Genomic DNA, 17556 nt, shown 5'->3' with positions numbered 1-17556 from the left:
CTATCCTATATAAAGAGTTTTAGTCAAATCCTAAAATCTTAAATTCTAAGTTATTAAGTCTCAAATCCTAATCTCTAATCTAACTTTCAAATATAGCCTAAAACAATACTATATCTAATATTATGTATGGATGATACTTTATTGAATATATAATAATTATAAGAGTTTTATTTGCATAGTATAAAATGATAAGTGTACCTCAAAATTTTTTAAAAAATAAAGTTAAAATAATTTTTAAAAATTACTTTTAATATTTTTTAAAAAAATTTCACATATTATTTTGTGTAAATTTCAATACTTATTTTAGTTTTATTTTTATATATTTTTTTTAATAAAATTTCGTATAATTTTTTATTTTTTTACTATAATATTTAAAATTTCATTTATTTTTGTTTAATAGTTATACTTCCTGAGACTATGAATTGGAATAATAATATTAATAAAAATTAATATAATTAGAGATATAAATTTGATATGAAATAAAAATTATTAAATTAGGTACATTTATAAATTTTGTGTGCAAATAAAATAATTACTAAAAGCATGTTTGATATTGTTTTTTGTTTTTTGTTTTCAAAAAAGTGTGTTTAAAAATGAGAACAAAAAATATTTTTTGAAGTTTTTAAAATACAAGTCGTGTTTGGTTAGTGTTTTTTAAAAATAATATTGATCAAAAGTGAATTGTTTTTTTTAAAAAATAACATTTTGTTGTTTTTAAAATTCTTATTTTTTGTAATTTTGTTTTCTGAAAATTGTTTTCAAGCCAACAAACCTAATTATTTTTAAAAATAATTTTTTTAAAAAAAAAAACAAAAAAATAATTTTTTAATTATAATGACAAAACAATAAATGTTTAAACAAAGATCAGTATATAAGTGATTGTGGTTAAAATTCGTTTGAATTCTACCCCATTTCTTCCAAGTCAAATCTTTATTTTAACTTTTAAGTTGACCACAACACCTTTTCCTTATAATCAATGAACAACAGAGTTCTATCCCCCAAAAAAAATAAAAAAATTGACTACCACGCACACCCCTACAAATTTCAAGAAATATTTCAATAATATCACTGAAGATCAAACCAAACTCATTGACTACATAAGAGTTAATTATGATATCTGCAATTAAATTGAAATGGCCATTATTGCTCCTCCAATATATTTTTTTTATTAGATTGACAAACATTTTAATAAATAGAAAACCTTTGAGAATTATTAGTATGCTTCATCATTTATAATTGAATATAGGGTGTTCTCTTCTATTGATGAGATCCTAGTTGTCTATGATTGTATGTATACACATTAACACTATAAGGTAACCCATCTCAAATCAACAATCAACAATAACCAATATCATTTTTATCATTATCATTAACATCATCATCATTAATTTATTTAATATTTAAGTTTCTAATTAATCATATATATATATAAATAAATATTATTTATTCTTTTAATATTTTCTGATTTGTTTTCTTGACTCACTATTTCCTGCCCTCACGTTTCCTTGTCCTGAAGCGTGTTTAAATAAATACTCTCAAAATTTCTTCTCTCTCACTTACATTAGCTCTCTCTCTCTCTCTCTCTCTCTCTCTCTCTCTCTCTCTCTCTCTCTCTCTCTCTCTCTCTCTCTCTCTCTCTCTCTCTCTCTCATTTCGGTTCTTATTTTTCCAAATTTATAGGACTACCCCTAAAAAAAGAAAGAACCACTAAAAACTCCACCGTAGATTATAATTTTACCCCCAAAATAAGAAATTCTTTCATTCAAAACCCCATTGAATTCCACCAAAAATTAAAGCTCGGCCCTCGGAGTTCGGCGGCTTCGGGTGGCTTCTGCTTAATCAACGCCGGAGCGAGCTTATGCCCTTGTTCTAAGCTCGGCCGTAGCGTATCCCGGCTCATCATTTCCATGGAGCCTGAGCTTTTCATTTTTGATTTCTCGGGAAAAAGTTCTTGGATTTGAATTGGGCTTTTTTTATTATTATTTCAGATTCTGGGTTTTGCTTTGATTTGAGATTCTGGTTCTAAAATTTTGTTGGCAAAAATTTTTAGAACCTCATCCTTTTTGGTATATTCCTCAAGAGATTTTTGAAATAATCAGGGAGCTTTAATTCTTTTCCCGGCTGGGCTCCAATGCGAAAAGGATTTAACTACCAAAAAATTACCAATCAACCCAGATCAGAAACCAAGATTTTCCGAGAAAATCCTATAATATTTTCTTTTTGATCAAACAGTACTACAGATACCAAAGTCCGACCCATGTCGAATCAGATCATGCTACACAACAACTCATCAAACCGAAGGCAACCCTTGTTAAGAACCCAAAACTCCTCATCAAGAAACACCCGGCTGGCCGAGGTCGCCGGCGGCACGGCAGCCGAATGCGCCGCCGTTTGCTGCTGCTGCCCATGTGGGCTCATGAACCTTCTATTCCTCGCCATCTACAAGCTTCCCGCCGGGCTTTGCCGCCGAGCCATGAGGAGGAAGCGCCGCCGTCAGTTGATCAAGAAGGGTCTGTTGCCTCCTCCGACAAGGCGGCGGCGCTGCTCGTGTGGGTTTGATGAGACCGAGCTTCAAATTCATCCGATGGCATCAACCGATCAAGACGATATCTTTTCTCCGGAGTGTAAGGGTCACCAAGTGACGTCGTTTTACTCGACTGAGGAATCAGATAAAGAGGTAGAGGAGCTTGAGAAGGAGATGTGGGAAAGGTTTTACAGTACTGGGTTTTGGAGAAGCCCTTCTCAACGAGAACCTTCTTCTTTGCCAACAACCACAACTTCATAACTGTAAAAATAGTAAAATATCTCAAGTCTTGTTTTTACACCTCAAGAAAAAAAAAAAAAAGTTTCTTCATCTTTTACTAAATCATTATTGTGATTTTGTGATTTTTTTTTTAATTTATTTTAAATTACGTGATGAGGGTGTGTATGGATTCGTTGGATTGTGTAGGGTTTGTTTTTGTTATTATTTTTATTATTATTATTTTAATTAAGATGTGAGTATGTGCTGGCTGGTGATGTATGTATATATATATGTATGAAATGAATGGGCAACATTTTCTTTAAAGAAAGATAAAAGGTTCTTTTTAGATTAAGGAATAGATTCAGGTTGATAAGGGAAATTGGTCTTGTGAAAGTTTGGGAGTTGAAAAGGGCATATTGTTTGCTGATAGAGATGTAACATTCAATCCTAGTCATTTGTTTGACTTTTATTTTATCAAAATGATGATGAGAGTGAAAGAGAGAGTATTGAAGAATTCAATTGAGTTTTCTTAACCCCTTTTCTTTTTTAATTGTTATTGGTTAAATATGTTCAAAATTGTCTGGAAGGTATTCTTGTTGGTAATTAAACCTTAATTGTGGTCAAAATATGTGCACTTAATTAAAACTTTCCTAACTGGTAATTGTTGAATGAGAGAGCATTGTTATTATTTTGAAATAACATGATGATGATGATGTGATTGTAACCCTTCGTAATTGGGCCTATGTTTGGCGTGTGAGAGAATTTCATTTAAGATTGAAGGAACACTTGCATTATCATATTTGAAGGCATTGGGACCTCTTTGTTGGGTAGATTTTATACAAGTGGCACATTTTTCTTCTTTTTTGATCAGTTGCTCTTTGTATTGTATATATTAGACTATTAGAATTTGTGTATCTTTTAGTTTAGGCAGATCAGTTATTTTCTGTTTTTTTCCTTTTACTGTTGTTTCTTTCTTTCTTCTTTTTCTACTGCATATCAGTTAAGTTAGTTAAGGAATTTAACTAACTCCTACTGGTCTTTTGCAGAGTTAGTTAGGTTGGTTGTATGTCTGTATATATATAGTCCTGTACATTCATTTGTGGTTTAATTAATCAATTCAGATCAATAAAATGCTCTCAATTCTTTCTCGCAATATGGTATCAGAGCAGGAAAGTTAGACTTTCCTGTCCGATCCTCTTCCCCAGCTAAGCCGTGTTCTTCTTCTCCGGCAAGGCTGTGTGTTCTTCCGCTGATCTCTCTCTCGTTTCTTGCTCAATCTCAATCGTTTCTCTTCCGATTGTTTTTCTGCAATGTCTTCTGATAATCAAGCCAATCAAGGTACTCAAGATGAAGCCATGATCCAGACCGCCATTGGAGAAGTTCAAGGTTCTTCTCTGCAAGTCTCTGCTTCAAGAAATCCTATTGAAGATCCTGCTAACCCCTATTATCTTCACCATGGAGACAATCCTGGACACACTTTGGTCTCTCAACCTCTCACGGGACAAGACAATTACGTGGCTTGGAGCAGGGCTATGCAACTCGCCATCTCCGTCAAGAACAAGATCGGCTTCTTGGACGGTTCAATTCCTAAACCCTTACCCTCTGATTTAGTTCTTTACAATGCTTGGATAAGGAACAATAATATTGTCATATCATGGATTCTAAATTCTGTTTCTAAGGAAATTTCATCTAGTATCCTATATGACGAATCTGCCTCTGCCATTTGGAATGACCTTAAGGTCCGTTTTCACCAAAGAAATGGCCCCCATGTTTACAATCTTAGAAAAGATTTGATGAATCTCAAACAAGATAATCAAACTGTTGGTATGTACTTCACTAGACTTAAAACTATATGGGAAGAATTGACCAATTTCAGGCCATCTTGCACTTGCAATGGGTGCACTTGTGGAGGAGTGAAAAGACTCCAAGATCACTATCACATGGAACATATTATGTCCTTCTTAATGGGACTTTCTGATTCTTATTCACAAGTTCGTGGAAGCATACTTCTCATGGATCCTTTGCCTGAAATAAGTCGAGTCTTTCACCTTGTTACTCAAGAAGAGCACCAAAGAGGCACTCAATCTCATACCAGTAACCCGAACTCTGCTATGGCATTTGCCTTTCAAGGAAATAATAATGCAGGCCAGAAATCTGACAATCAGACCTCAAAGACTCAACATCCTAAGAAGAACCGCCCCTTTTGTACTCATTGTAATATCCTTGGACACACTATCGAAAGGTGTTATAAAATTCATGGGTACCCTCCGGGTTTTAACAAGAACAAGCCTAAAGAAGCCAATGCAAATCAGGTGCAAACTAATGATGAAAACAGCAGCAGCCAACAAGAAAGCCAGGCCCTTTTTCCTCAATTAACCACAGCTCAATATCAACAATTGCTTAATTTGCTTGCCTCACAGCAATCTGGTATGAATAATCCCGAACCATCTACTTCATCCGGGAACACAGGTATCATACTATCCCATAATTCCCAATCTCCTTTACATAATTCTTGGATTATGGACTCAGGAGCAACAAGACATATCTGTTCTAACATTAAACTCTTCCAATATATGTGTAAGATACCTTCTACAAAATTAATTTTACCAAATAGCAATTGTCTCTATGTTCACCAAAGTGGCAGTGTTGTTTTAAATGAGAAAATTACTCTCACTGATGTTCTTTATGCACCAGAATTTAAATACAACATCATCTCCACCAGCTGTATAACAAATGATGTTCCAGTGTCTATAATTTTCGATTCTAATGTTTTTCATATTCAGGACAAAGCCAACCTGAAGATGATTGGAAGAGGTAGCAACACAGATGGTCTCTATGTCTTTGATGATACTGTTGGAACGCCCAAAGTCTTATCCATTTCAGCTGAGACTTGGCATTCACGACTTGGGCACCCATCTCAAAAACGATTAGATCTTCTCAAAGATGTTTTGCATTGTAACACTTCTCTTTTACATAAAGATAAACCATGCTATGTTTGTCCAATTGCTAAGCAAAAAAGATTATCTTTTCAAAATAATAACAAATTGACAAATCACATCTTTGATCTCATTCATTGTGACATATGGGGTCCTTATCATGTAGCCTCTCACACTAACCACAAATACTTTCTCACTCTTGTGGATGATCATTCAAGGTTTACTTGGATTTATTTAATGCATAATAAATCTGATGCTAACACAATAATTCCTCAGTTTCTGTCATATGTCCAAACACAATTCAAATGCATATTCAAAACCTTCAGATCAGACAACGCGCCTGAGTTAGTATTCAAAGAGTTGTTTGCCAAGAATGGGATCATGCATGAATTTACATGTGTGGAAACACCTGAGCAAAATGCTGTTGCTGAAAGAAAGCATCAGCATTTGCTCAATGTAGCCCGAGCATTATATTTTCAGGCCAAATTTCCAATAAAGTTCTGGAGTGAGTGTATCATGGCTGCAACTTTTTTGATCAACAGAATCCCAACACCCTTACTGAAGAATAAAACACCATTCGAATGTCTTTTCAACAAACAACCGAATTATGAGCATCTAAAAACTATAGGATGCCTTGCTTTTGCCTCAACTCTCACTGCTCACAGAACCAAGTTTGCCCCTCGTGCTCGTGCATGCGTTTTCATGGGTTATCCCCACGGGATAAAAGGATACAAGTTGCTTGACATTAATACCAATCAATTTTTTATCTCTCGTAATGTAATTTTTCACGAGAATGTTTTTCCTTTTCACAGGCTCAACATTGACAGCAGCAACATCGATCCTTTCTCTAACACAGTTCTCCCTAGCACAACAATTCATGACACCCATGTATCCGACTATCCCATAGAACAACATACAACCATTTCTTTTCCTGAACAGGTTCATACAGAGGAAAACACAAATGGCTCTAACACATCTACAGAACCTACAAATTCTGATGTAACTAATATCAATGCTGATTCAACATCACAGACGCAACATTCAACTCCAAATCCCACAAGAAAATCTACCCGAACCTCCAAACCTCCATCCTATCTCAAAGATTTTGAGTGTTATTCTACAATTCAGGATAAATCATCCACACCTCATAATCTTTGCAATTTTCTTTCTTATTCTAAAATATCTGATCCATACAAGGCTTTTATCTTTGCAGTTGCTACAATGAGGGAACCTCAAACATACCAAGAAGTCGTTCAATTTGAAAAATGGGTTCATGCGATGAACACTGAACTGAAGGCACTCATTGGAAACAAAACTTGGAGTATTATGCCTTTACCACCAAATAAACGAGCAATTGGGTGTAGATGGGTATATAAAATAAAATTTAATAGTGATGGAAGTGTGGAAAGACTCAAGGCTAGACTTGTTGCACAAGGGTATTCGCAACAAGAGGGCCTTGATTTCTTTGACACTTTCTCACCCGTAGCCAAGATGGTTACACTAAAACTCTTACTTGCCATATCTACCATTAAACAATGGCCTATCCTACAACTTGATATTGATAACGCTTTCTTAAACGGTGACCTCCATGAAGAGGTCTATATGACTCTTCCTAAAGGACTAACATTGCCATCTTCTCTTCATACAGGAACTAATCTAGTATGCAAGCTCCACAAATCAATTTACGGCCTTAAACAATCTTCTCGGCAATGGTACAAGAAACTCTCGGATGCGCTCCTCGATGAAGGTTTCAAACAATCCCAAGCTGATTATACCTTATTTACAAGAGGAACCAAAGACACATTCATAGCCCTCCTCGTCTATGTAGACGATATCATAATAACTGGCCCGAATCTCTCACTTCTCAACAATCTGCAAGACTCATTACACCAGAGATTCAAACTCAAGGCACTTGGTAATCTCAAATATTTCCTTGGATTTGAGATTGCCCGTGCCAAACAAGGCCTATTTATCTCTCAACGAAAGTACACTCTCCAGCTTCTTGAGGACACGGGATATATAGGCAGCAAGCCCACCAAAACTCCTATGGATCCCAAGCTCAAATTCGACAATGAACTTGGTGAACCACTTGACAACCCGTCTCACTACCGCCAATTAATAGGAAAACTGCTCTATCTCACTCTCTCAAGGCCCGACATCACATTTGCTGTGAATTGTCTCAGTCAGTTTATGGCAACACCAAGGACACCGCATTTGCAAGCTGTGCATCACCTACTCCGATACCTCAAAGGCCATCCAGGACAGGGTCTCTTTTATTCATCAACTTCTGCTCTCAATCTTCGCGGTTTCTCAGATTCCGACTGGGCATCTTGCCCTGTCACTCGACGATCAACAACGGGATATTGCATTTTCCTTGGTGATAGTCTCATATCATGGAAAACAAAGAAGCAACCGACCATATCGAAGAGCTCTGCTGAAGCAGAATATCGTGCTTTAGCAGCCACCACAAGTGAGGTTACTTGGCTTCAATATCTGTTGCAAGATTTTCAAATACCACAACCACATCCCTCTTTTATTTACTGTGACAACCAATCAGCTATACATATTGCCAACAATCCCACCTTTCACGAAAGAACGAAACACATCGAATTAGACTGCCATTTTGTGCGAGACAAGATCAAAAATTCAACTATCCGTCTCATTCCTATTTCGGGTTCGCACCAATTAGCAGACACATTTACTAAACCTGTCTCCTCCACAATCCTCAACAATCATTTATCCAAGATGTCCATTTACGATATCTATGCTCCATCTTGAGGGGGGGGTATTAGACTATTAGAATTTGTGTATCTTTTAGTTTAGGCAGATCAGTTATTTTCTGTTTTTTTCCTTTTACTGTTGTTTCTTTCTTTCTTCTTTTTCTACTGCATATCAGTTAAGTTAGTTAAGGAATTTAACTAACTCCTACTGGTCTTTTGCAGAGTTAGTTAGGTTGGTTGTATGTCTGTATATATATAGTCCTGTACATTCATTTGTGGTTTAATTAATCAATTCAGATCAATAAAATGCTCTCAATTCTTTCTCGCAATAGTATATATCATAACTAGCTTTAGCTGGTTCTTTACTAGCTAAGATACATTAATAATAAAATAGTTCTACAAACGATGAACCTGGTGTGAAAGACATGTATATACTTAATTACTCAATAATTTAGAAAGGAACAAAACTTGTGTGTTGAGACACATAAATAATAGTACCTAACACCATTTCTAAAACGATATAAGTAAATGAGCATGTATTATGGTGACTGCAACAAGAAGCTTTAGCTGTTTTTTACTATCCAAATTTTATTAATTGCTAACAAAATGCTGATTATTCTATAAATAGATTTGGTCAAAAGAAAGGGAAAAATCACATGAAAAATCATCAATGTGATCTGACCTGTTTTACTGAGTGAGAAGAGGAATGGCGGGTAGCCCTAAAATTCACCCCTGCTATGTTTTGGTGAGTAAAGTAGAAAAGAGTGTTAAAAAAGACAAATTGTACTTTGCTTTTGTTTAATCTTTCAATTTTCATAGAGCTATTTAAAGACCCTACTGCCCTACTACCCCTTTAGTTTGTTCTTTGGTGAGTTAATGCTAATGGGTCGCTGTCGGGATCTACGTGGTGCGAGCCCAAGAGGTTCTTTTGTTGGTTTGTTAAGAGGAGGGCCTCTCTCTCTCTCTCTCTCTGCCCACTACTGGGCGTGTTAACTGTCCCTATCTATGCACCCCCGTGGGGTTGGGGCCCCTTAACTTAGTACACTACCATCTCTTTTCACTCATCCCATAACTTAAAACTTACCTAAATACATAATAATAGTTACACTACTTTAAACCTTAATCACAACAGTATAATATCTATAAGGTTAATTAGTATTTTTTCTCCTACACTTTCACATGTATCAAATCATGTCCCCTAAACTTTCAAGGTCGTTAAAAATGCTCCCTAAACTATTGACATTGTTGGATTTAAGGATTTTTTTTTTTAATTTTAGTAAAAAAATCTAACATGAATGAAAGTCCAGTGGGTTATAATTTAGTACATGTCAAAGTTTAAGGAGCATGATTTGAGAGATATATCAAAGTCTGGGAAGCTTGATTTAGTATATAAACAATCACTGAAATAGTAAAATTGAATAAAATTAGACAAAAGTCTTTAAATGCACAATCTCAATAGTTTAGGAGACATTTTTAACGACCTTAAAAGTTCAGGAGGCATAATTTGTTACATGTCAAAGTTCAGGGGGCAAAAATCTTAATTAGCCAATCCATTAATTTGTTTGTTTCTTTTTTTTATTATTATTAAATTATACTTTTTTGTTAATAAATTAATATTTTGACATTACAAAACTAGAAAAGGGGAGATCTTGAATTTATCATTTTATTTGTGATGCAATAATTTTGGTAGGCTCAAGTTTTGTCTTTGTATTCCAATGGTTTTTTTTTCAGAGTGAAATAGAGAAAATAAAAATATAATTATGTTTGTCAAAATTATGAAAACGTGATAATTTAACTTCGCATAATGAGAATGTGAAATTTAACTTTATGAAGGGAGCAATTATAACAAAAAAATATTTTCTAATTCTCAAATGTTTTATGAAGTATATAAAAGTACCTGAAAAGTTTTTTCATTCTTTCTTTCTTTCTTTTTTTCCTCAAAAAAAGCTATAATCCCAATAAATAAAATAATAAGTACAAAAATTACAACTTAGGCTATCTCCAACCAGCCTTTAAAATACTAAAACGGTATAGTTTCACACTATAACTGTGTGGTTTCACACTATATATAATCTAACCAGACACTATACTTAAACTAATAAATGAGATTGTCTGCAGTATCTCACCAAATTTAATAGGCACTGTAGACCACGGTATTTTTTTTTCTTTCAAATTTTTAATAATTAAATTATACTTTTAACAAAAAAAAAAACTAAATAATTATATATTGTTGCCCCTGGTTTTGTCCAAAATACGTGAACCAACTGGATTGAGACACGTGGACTGAAGAGGCAAGGCTTTGAGATAATTCGACTAAGTCTTCTTAATCAAACGGATCAGCATTCAACGTGTCTCCCAGAGTAGGCATGAAGGTTTCATATACTCCTGGGGAACAAGACCACAAGGAAGCATCTCCGGGAGGTATCAAATCCTCTTTGAACAGTCACCTCGCATTTAATGCCGCATGGGAGAAGACGTATTGAAACTGCCATAAGTATTAAAGTCTGACGGCGTAACCCCCCTTTCTGCAGCTACTACGCTATGATTAATGAACCTAGTGACGGCTACTTTATGAGAAATCACATCAGTCAAGAAAGGATAATGGATTACGTCCATTAAACCCCTAAAAAGCCTAGGGATTAGACCATGCATTTCCTATGATGTATCCATTGGGAATGTGTGCCTTTACTGAATATTACAGAAAGACATGTACCTCAATTCTAGGGATCACTCCACAAAAACACTATAAATACCCCCAAACTCATTAAGGCAGGGGTCGAGAATTCTGGGTTCCATAAGAACTAGAGAGGAAAACTCACCAAGAACATTCTCTGTAATAAATACTCTCATAAATATACAAACTCGTGGACTAAGGCTCATTAACGCTCCAACCACGTAAAAATCTCGTGCATTAACTTTTACAGCTTTCCTAAATATTATTATTATATTGGTTGCCGAAAATCTCGGTCAACATATATATTAATCAAAATTTTTAAATATGTATTTATTTGTATTTTTATATTTTTAAGTGTGCTAAAAAAATATACATTAAACTGAGATAGTTAAATTCATAAAAACATATTATTTGCAACACTTATGTCAAAAATTAAAAAAAAAAAAAAAAAAAAAAAAAAAAAAACTCTATACTTAGAAAAAAAAATCAACTAAATCTAAAAATACGGAAAGTCATTTCCAATTCCGCCAATAATTAAATATTGACTATAATCTTTTGATGAATTTTTAGATCCTTCACCTAAGATCTTGCATCTTCAGTTTCTTGATGTTGAGATGCTCGGTATTGAGAACCTTTATATTCAGATCCTTCTCTTTGTTCTTCATGTTGAGATGTTTGTGCTCTTTTTTTTTTTTTTTATCATTTTGAATATACTCACGACTCTGTAGATCGGGTATAGAGTTTAAATCTATGAATATAATTTTATTTGCTTCTCTCGTTGTAGCCACATCATTTTCTTACTTTTGAATCTTTATTTTATCTTTGAATTTCATTTCTGTCAGAGTTACTCTTTCTTTATGCTTTAACAAGTCGTTCAATTTGCTCCATTAGTTTTTTTTTATATTGTTCTTCACTTTTGACTTTTTCTTTTGCTTTCTTGATGCCAATAGATCTTTCTGTTAAGTTAACATCGATTTGTTCATCAGTCATATTGAGATCAAATGAATTCATACCAGTGAATGCCAATGTCGATGACTCAAACCAAGAGAACCTGATTGGGATACAATAAAGTTACCACCTTGTTGTTAAAATCTAGTTGCTCCATTGGCATTGTTATTTGTAAATTTCTCACAATCTTTAAGAATGGGCTACTCATGATCGTATTTGAATCCTTTCTTGTATTTTAGATCTTGCGATAATAACATTTTTTTCTTGATTTAACTATAAACATTAAAATATTTTAATGATATGAATATAATTTGAAGGCAAGCAATTATAAATTAACTAATATAATAAACACTCACAATATCTTGCTCTGAAGCACCACTCAGATTTTTATTTTTAATTTGATTAATGCATCTTCTGAATTTTGAAACTACAGCAAAAATTGTTGTCATTCGACTTTGCAAAGATCTTCTAGGTCTACGTTGGGTAATAAACATCTCAGGTAAGTGGTACTCAGCTTCCACTCTTGCCCAAAACTAATCTTTGAAATGGTTTATTCCTATAATTGGATTATAAGAAATGTCAAGATATACACGACATAATTGTACATCTTCTTCAAGTGAGCATGACAAAGTTCTAGTTGAAGACATTTTGGAAGATAAATTAGAAGAAGAGAGAGAAATATACTGAAGATGTGTATTCATTCAAAGAGTAATATGCTCTTATATATAGGTGTAAAATAGCTTGATAATATCATATTTCTTATCTTTAAATTCTTGGGAAGACTAAAAGTTTGGATATGATTTGATTATATTATTCAATGGTTTAGATCATGGTCAAATTAATCTATTGGCCCAGATTTATTTGACATGTATCTTATCTTCAAATTTTAGAAAGAGTAAAAGCTTAGATATAATCTAACTATACTATCCAATGGTTGAGATGATTAATAAATAAATTCAGTGGCCCAAATTTATTCGTCAAATATCCTTACTTAAAATTTTGGGAAGAGTAAAATTTTGAATATGATTTGACTATACCATTCAATGGTTGAAATGATGATCAAACAAATCCAGTGACCTAAATTTATTTGTCAAGTATCTTTACTTAAAATTTTGGAAATGATTTGACTATACAATCCAATGGTTGAGATTGTGATCAAATAAATCTAGTGACCCAAATTTATTCGTCAAGTATCTTTACTTAAAATTTAGGGAAGAGTAAAATTTTAGATATGATTTGACTATATCATCCAATAGTTGAGATGATGATCAAATAAATCCAGTGACCCATATTTATTTGTCAAGTATATCTTTACTTAAAATTTTAGGAAGAGTAAAAGCTTAGATATGATTTGAATATACCATCTAATGGTTGAGATGCTGATTAAATAAATTCAGTGTCCCAAATTTATTCGTCAAGTATCTTTACTTTAAATTTTAGAAAGAGTAAAAATTTAGATATGATTTGACTATACCATCCAATGATTAAAATCGTGGTCCAATCATCGAAAATTAAGGATGCAATTACAGTAGGCAAAAAGTGACTACTAAAAATACGACCAGCCTCAACAAGAGAAGATCGCGACAAATGCGATATTAACATATATATATATAATATAAAGTATAATAAAATATTAATATAGATGGAATGTCATTAAATGAAAAGAAGTACTATACATATATTATATGGTGAAAGAAGCATTGTATAGATAAAACTCCCCTTAGGAACAAAGTTAAAAAGTTATTTATATCCTTTAATTCATCATATAAATAGGATAGATCAAACTTGAAATTGTTAAGTTTGTCTACCATAATACAAGAATCTAATTCACTATGAATAATAGGGATGAAAATAATAGAATATACTAGTTAATAACATGAAGAATGCAAGTGCCTCATTGTAGCAGATTTTACCAAACCAGCCATCTTTTTACAAAAACCTGTAATGACAACTCCCATCTCTTATAACACCAGCCAATCCAATTATAGCATTTTGTGAGTCAATTGTTACATCAGTATTGTTGGAATTATTTTACCAGGATCTTAGATCTACTCACAAGTATGTTTATTAACACCCTAAATATGAACTTTCTAAAACGATGAAATAAACACGTATAAAGTTTAAGAAACCTTACATTGGGTGCAGCGGAATTAAATGACTCCTTCCGTTCAGATCTCTAACCCTTGTATCCTTTCTGTAGCAGAGTATTATCAAGATCTGAACCTGGATCTCTTTCTCTGAATCCTTGATGCTGAAACTCCTTTGCTGATGATCTTTCTTCACGATCTTCCTCACTATGATTGAGGTATTGCTTGCTGTGTGTGGGCACTACTCTAATCACTTAGGTAATTTCGAAATTCTAAGGAAGAAGAGAGAGAGAGGGTGGCGGCCAAGGTAGAGAGAGAAAGGCTCAGGTTTTCTGATTCAGAAGTCAGAAGAAAAGTCTAGAAATTTTAGTGTAAATTTCCTGAAGCCTTCACTATCTATTTATAGTATTCCACTAGGGTTAGGTTTGAATTATTTAGCAATAAAATAATGAAAATATCAGTTTAAATTGCCTACAAAAGTGGTCGGGCATGCTTAGTGGATTTGGGCCTCACTTTTTGTAATTTTGCAATTTTATCTTTTCTGCATCTGATTTTCTCAAAAACGCCAATTTTTTAATTCAACCATTTAAATGCCAATTCTAACTATTTAATAACTATAAATAATTATTAAATAATATTGTCATTTATCATATTTATTAATTGAACCATGCAAAGTATCATAATTAACAAATATGCCCCTAAAACTCTTTCTTTACAATTTCGCCCTTACTTAGTGAAAAAATCACAAATAGACATAGTCTAAATTGAGAATTATAATTGATTAATCAAAACCAATTATATGAGTCTTACAAGCAATATTATCTCAACTAGTGCGGGGACTATGGGTCTATATAACCGAGCTTCTAATAAGTAGATCAAGAATTTATTACTAAAATTCACTAACTTATTAATTCTTCGTTGAACCCACGCATAGAACTTAGAATTGCACTCTCAGTATATAGAATGCTCTATATGTTCCACCATATAGACACATCATTAGTTATCCATTGTTATAATCCTAATTTGATCAATGATCCTCTATATGAATGATCTACACCGTAAAGGGATTAGATTACCATTACACCCTACAATGTATTTAATCCTTAAAATACTTAACCCCGTATAAATGATATTTCAGCTTATGTGAAATGAGATCTCCACCATTTATTTTCGTTTGGTCAAGCTCAAAGGAGATCATCCTTTACTTACTATTCGCCAGATAGAAGCTATAGATTCCATGTTTATGTTAGCGCTCCCACTCAATTGCACTACCGTGTTCCCAAAATGTACGTATCACCCTGACCTAAAAGTAGGCTTAACTAACAAATCAAAGAACATGAGTAGCCTTTCGAGATTGAGCCTAATCATAACAGGATTAAGATCATTTGATCTAGGATCAATTAGGCGATATTGACTTGAATAGATATTACGGTAAGTTTAATAAATCTAAGTCAAAGTTCAATATCAGTCCCTTCCGATGCATACTCCATGCATCCAACCTGAGCTTTACTTTAACCAATGCTCTGGAAAGAACATAGCATTTCTCCAAATGCAACTAAACTCTTGTTGTAGATTATCATATCAGTAAAACCCTATGTCTGATAAATCTAGGAAACTTTATTCACATAGTCATGTTTACTTTTCAATGTGTTGACGACACAATAAACAGGATCAAGTATGTGGAAAGGGTTTCAGATGAATTTATACATTATATACATATAATCATGAAATAAATCATGTGAACCATGCAACATTAAATGTTATTTCTGATCTATATTAATGAGTAAATCTAATTATATTGAAATGAGTTTTATTTAGGGCATAAAACCCAACAAACTCCCACTTGCACTAATATAAAACAAAATGTGCATTTCAAATAATCTCAACACCTTGATATACAAATCAAGTGTAGTAGTAGTAAACTCCTCGTAATAGGATCTGAAAGGTTGAATTAACCACAACCTTTTCTCCACCATTACTCTTCCTTAATCACAAAATTATTGATAATGTGAAATTCCTCTCTATATGTCTACTCTCTTGGGATACTGGATTCTATATCTTTGGCAACTACTACTTGGTTATTCAGGAAGTAACACTAGTAGTTAAGGCAATTTGGAATGGTGCCAAAGATGTATAGAACTTTCCTTAGACTGAATAAGTACCTTTCCTGCAACTTTAACATTCAGTCCCTCTCTGGTAGACCTAGAGACTTCAGATAGGTTTTTACACTTCTCCAAAATCACTATTCCACCCCCAGAGTAACCACCATCTTATCAGAAAGATTTACTAGCACAAAGGCAAATTTTGAAATCTGATATGGTGTAGTCTAAGAGTTTTAAACACACCCTTATAGACTAACATATAGTTCATCTTCTTAATCTTAAGATTTACTTGATTGTCTTCCAATGTTCTTCTCCTGGATTAATCTGATACCTACTCATTACTCCCACTCAACAGTAGGTGTCTGGTCTAAGGCATACAAAAGCATATCTAAGACCTCTCACTGTTGATTTAAGAAATTCTTTCATGGCTTTATCTTTTCTGGAATAGTTGAGACTTTTCCTTAGATAAATAAAATCTATGCCTAGAAGTCGAGAAGCTTCTATAGATTGCCATTAGAAAGAAAATGCTTCAGCATCTTACTAAAGTAAGTTGCTTGCATTAGAGTAAGTAATTACCAGGTATACCACAAGCCATAGGTTTAGATAAACTCAAACCTATAATACTAGGAACAGGAAGTTTGTTAAGTCCATAGAATAAACTCAAACTTTAGGTTATTCCATGTGAATGGATTAAACCATAGTTCTATTGGCTTTTCTTCTTAGTTTCTTCTCTTGACAATCCATTACTTGTTTAAACTCACAATGGATTTTAATCATTAGTGTCTCTCAAGTCATAAGAAGGTGAGTTACTAGAAACTCTCCCACTACGACAAGGTACTGTGAATTATGTCGAAGAAAACTAAATGGTATTAACCTCTTTGGTTGTGATAAGACAACAGAGGCAATGGGATCATCGTATGTAAGATGATAGAACACTTTTGGAATCAAGAATTAAATATCTCCTTTATTTGCTACTTGATTTTCAGACTGAGTCATTTTCTTAGAAAAGTAGTATTTGTTTGAACAAACACTTTCTTATCTATTGACAATGGGATGGTCCACCCCTAATCACTTAGAACAGCTAACAAACCATGGTTAACAGTTCTAGCTTTTCTTAAGATTTTGATTAGGTCATCCATGAATCTAGTAATGATTTACATTAAGTATACAACCAATAGATCATTCTGAAATTGTATTACCATAGAAGGATTTAGGCAACGACTAGTAACTAATCATCAATATGCAAATCGAAATTTTTGGGGAGGTAAGTTTGGATATAATTCAAAAAACCAAATTAATGATCTTTGAACTGCATATCTACTAACTATTTCTCCACCCCTATCAGT

General features: G+C 33.5%; 1 protein-coding gene across 1 annotated transcript; it reads left to right on the top strand.

The window, feature by feature from the left end:
• The first annotated feature begins 1511 nt into the window (after positions 1-1511).
• LOC115700893 (uncharacterized) lies at positions 1512-3083 on the top strand. The gene has a single exon (XM_030628560.2). The coding sequence runs from the start codon at positions 2258-2260 to the stop codon at positions 2783-2785; it is 528 nt and encodes a 175-aa protein (XP_030484420.1). The 5' UTR covers positions 1512-2257; the 3' UTR covers positions 2786-3083.
• Positions 3084-17556: the final 14473 nt, after the last annotated feature.

The sequence above is a fragment of the Cannabis sativa genome, chromosome 8 (assembly GCF_029168945.1).
Source record: "Cannabis sativa cultivar Pink pepper isolate KNU-18-1 chromosome 8, ASM2916894v1, whole genome shotgun sequence".
NCBI lineage: Eukaryota > Viridiplantae > Streptophyta > Magnoliopsida > Rosales > Cannabaceae > Cannabis > Cannabis sativa.
Note: the sequence above shows the minus strand (reverse complement) of the source record. Positions and strands in the feature narration are given on the sequence as shown.

What these genes read in the sequence shown, in the direction of transcription:
- LOC115700893 (XM_030628560.2), top strand. Translation starts at nt 2,258, where the DNA reads ATGTCGAATCAGATCATGCTACACAACAACTCATCAAACCGAAGGCAA.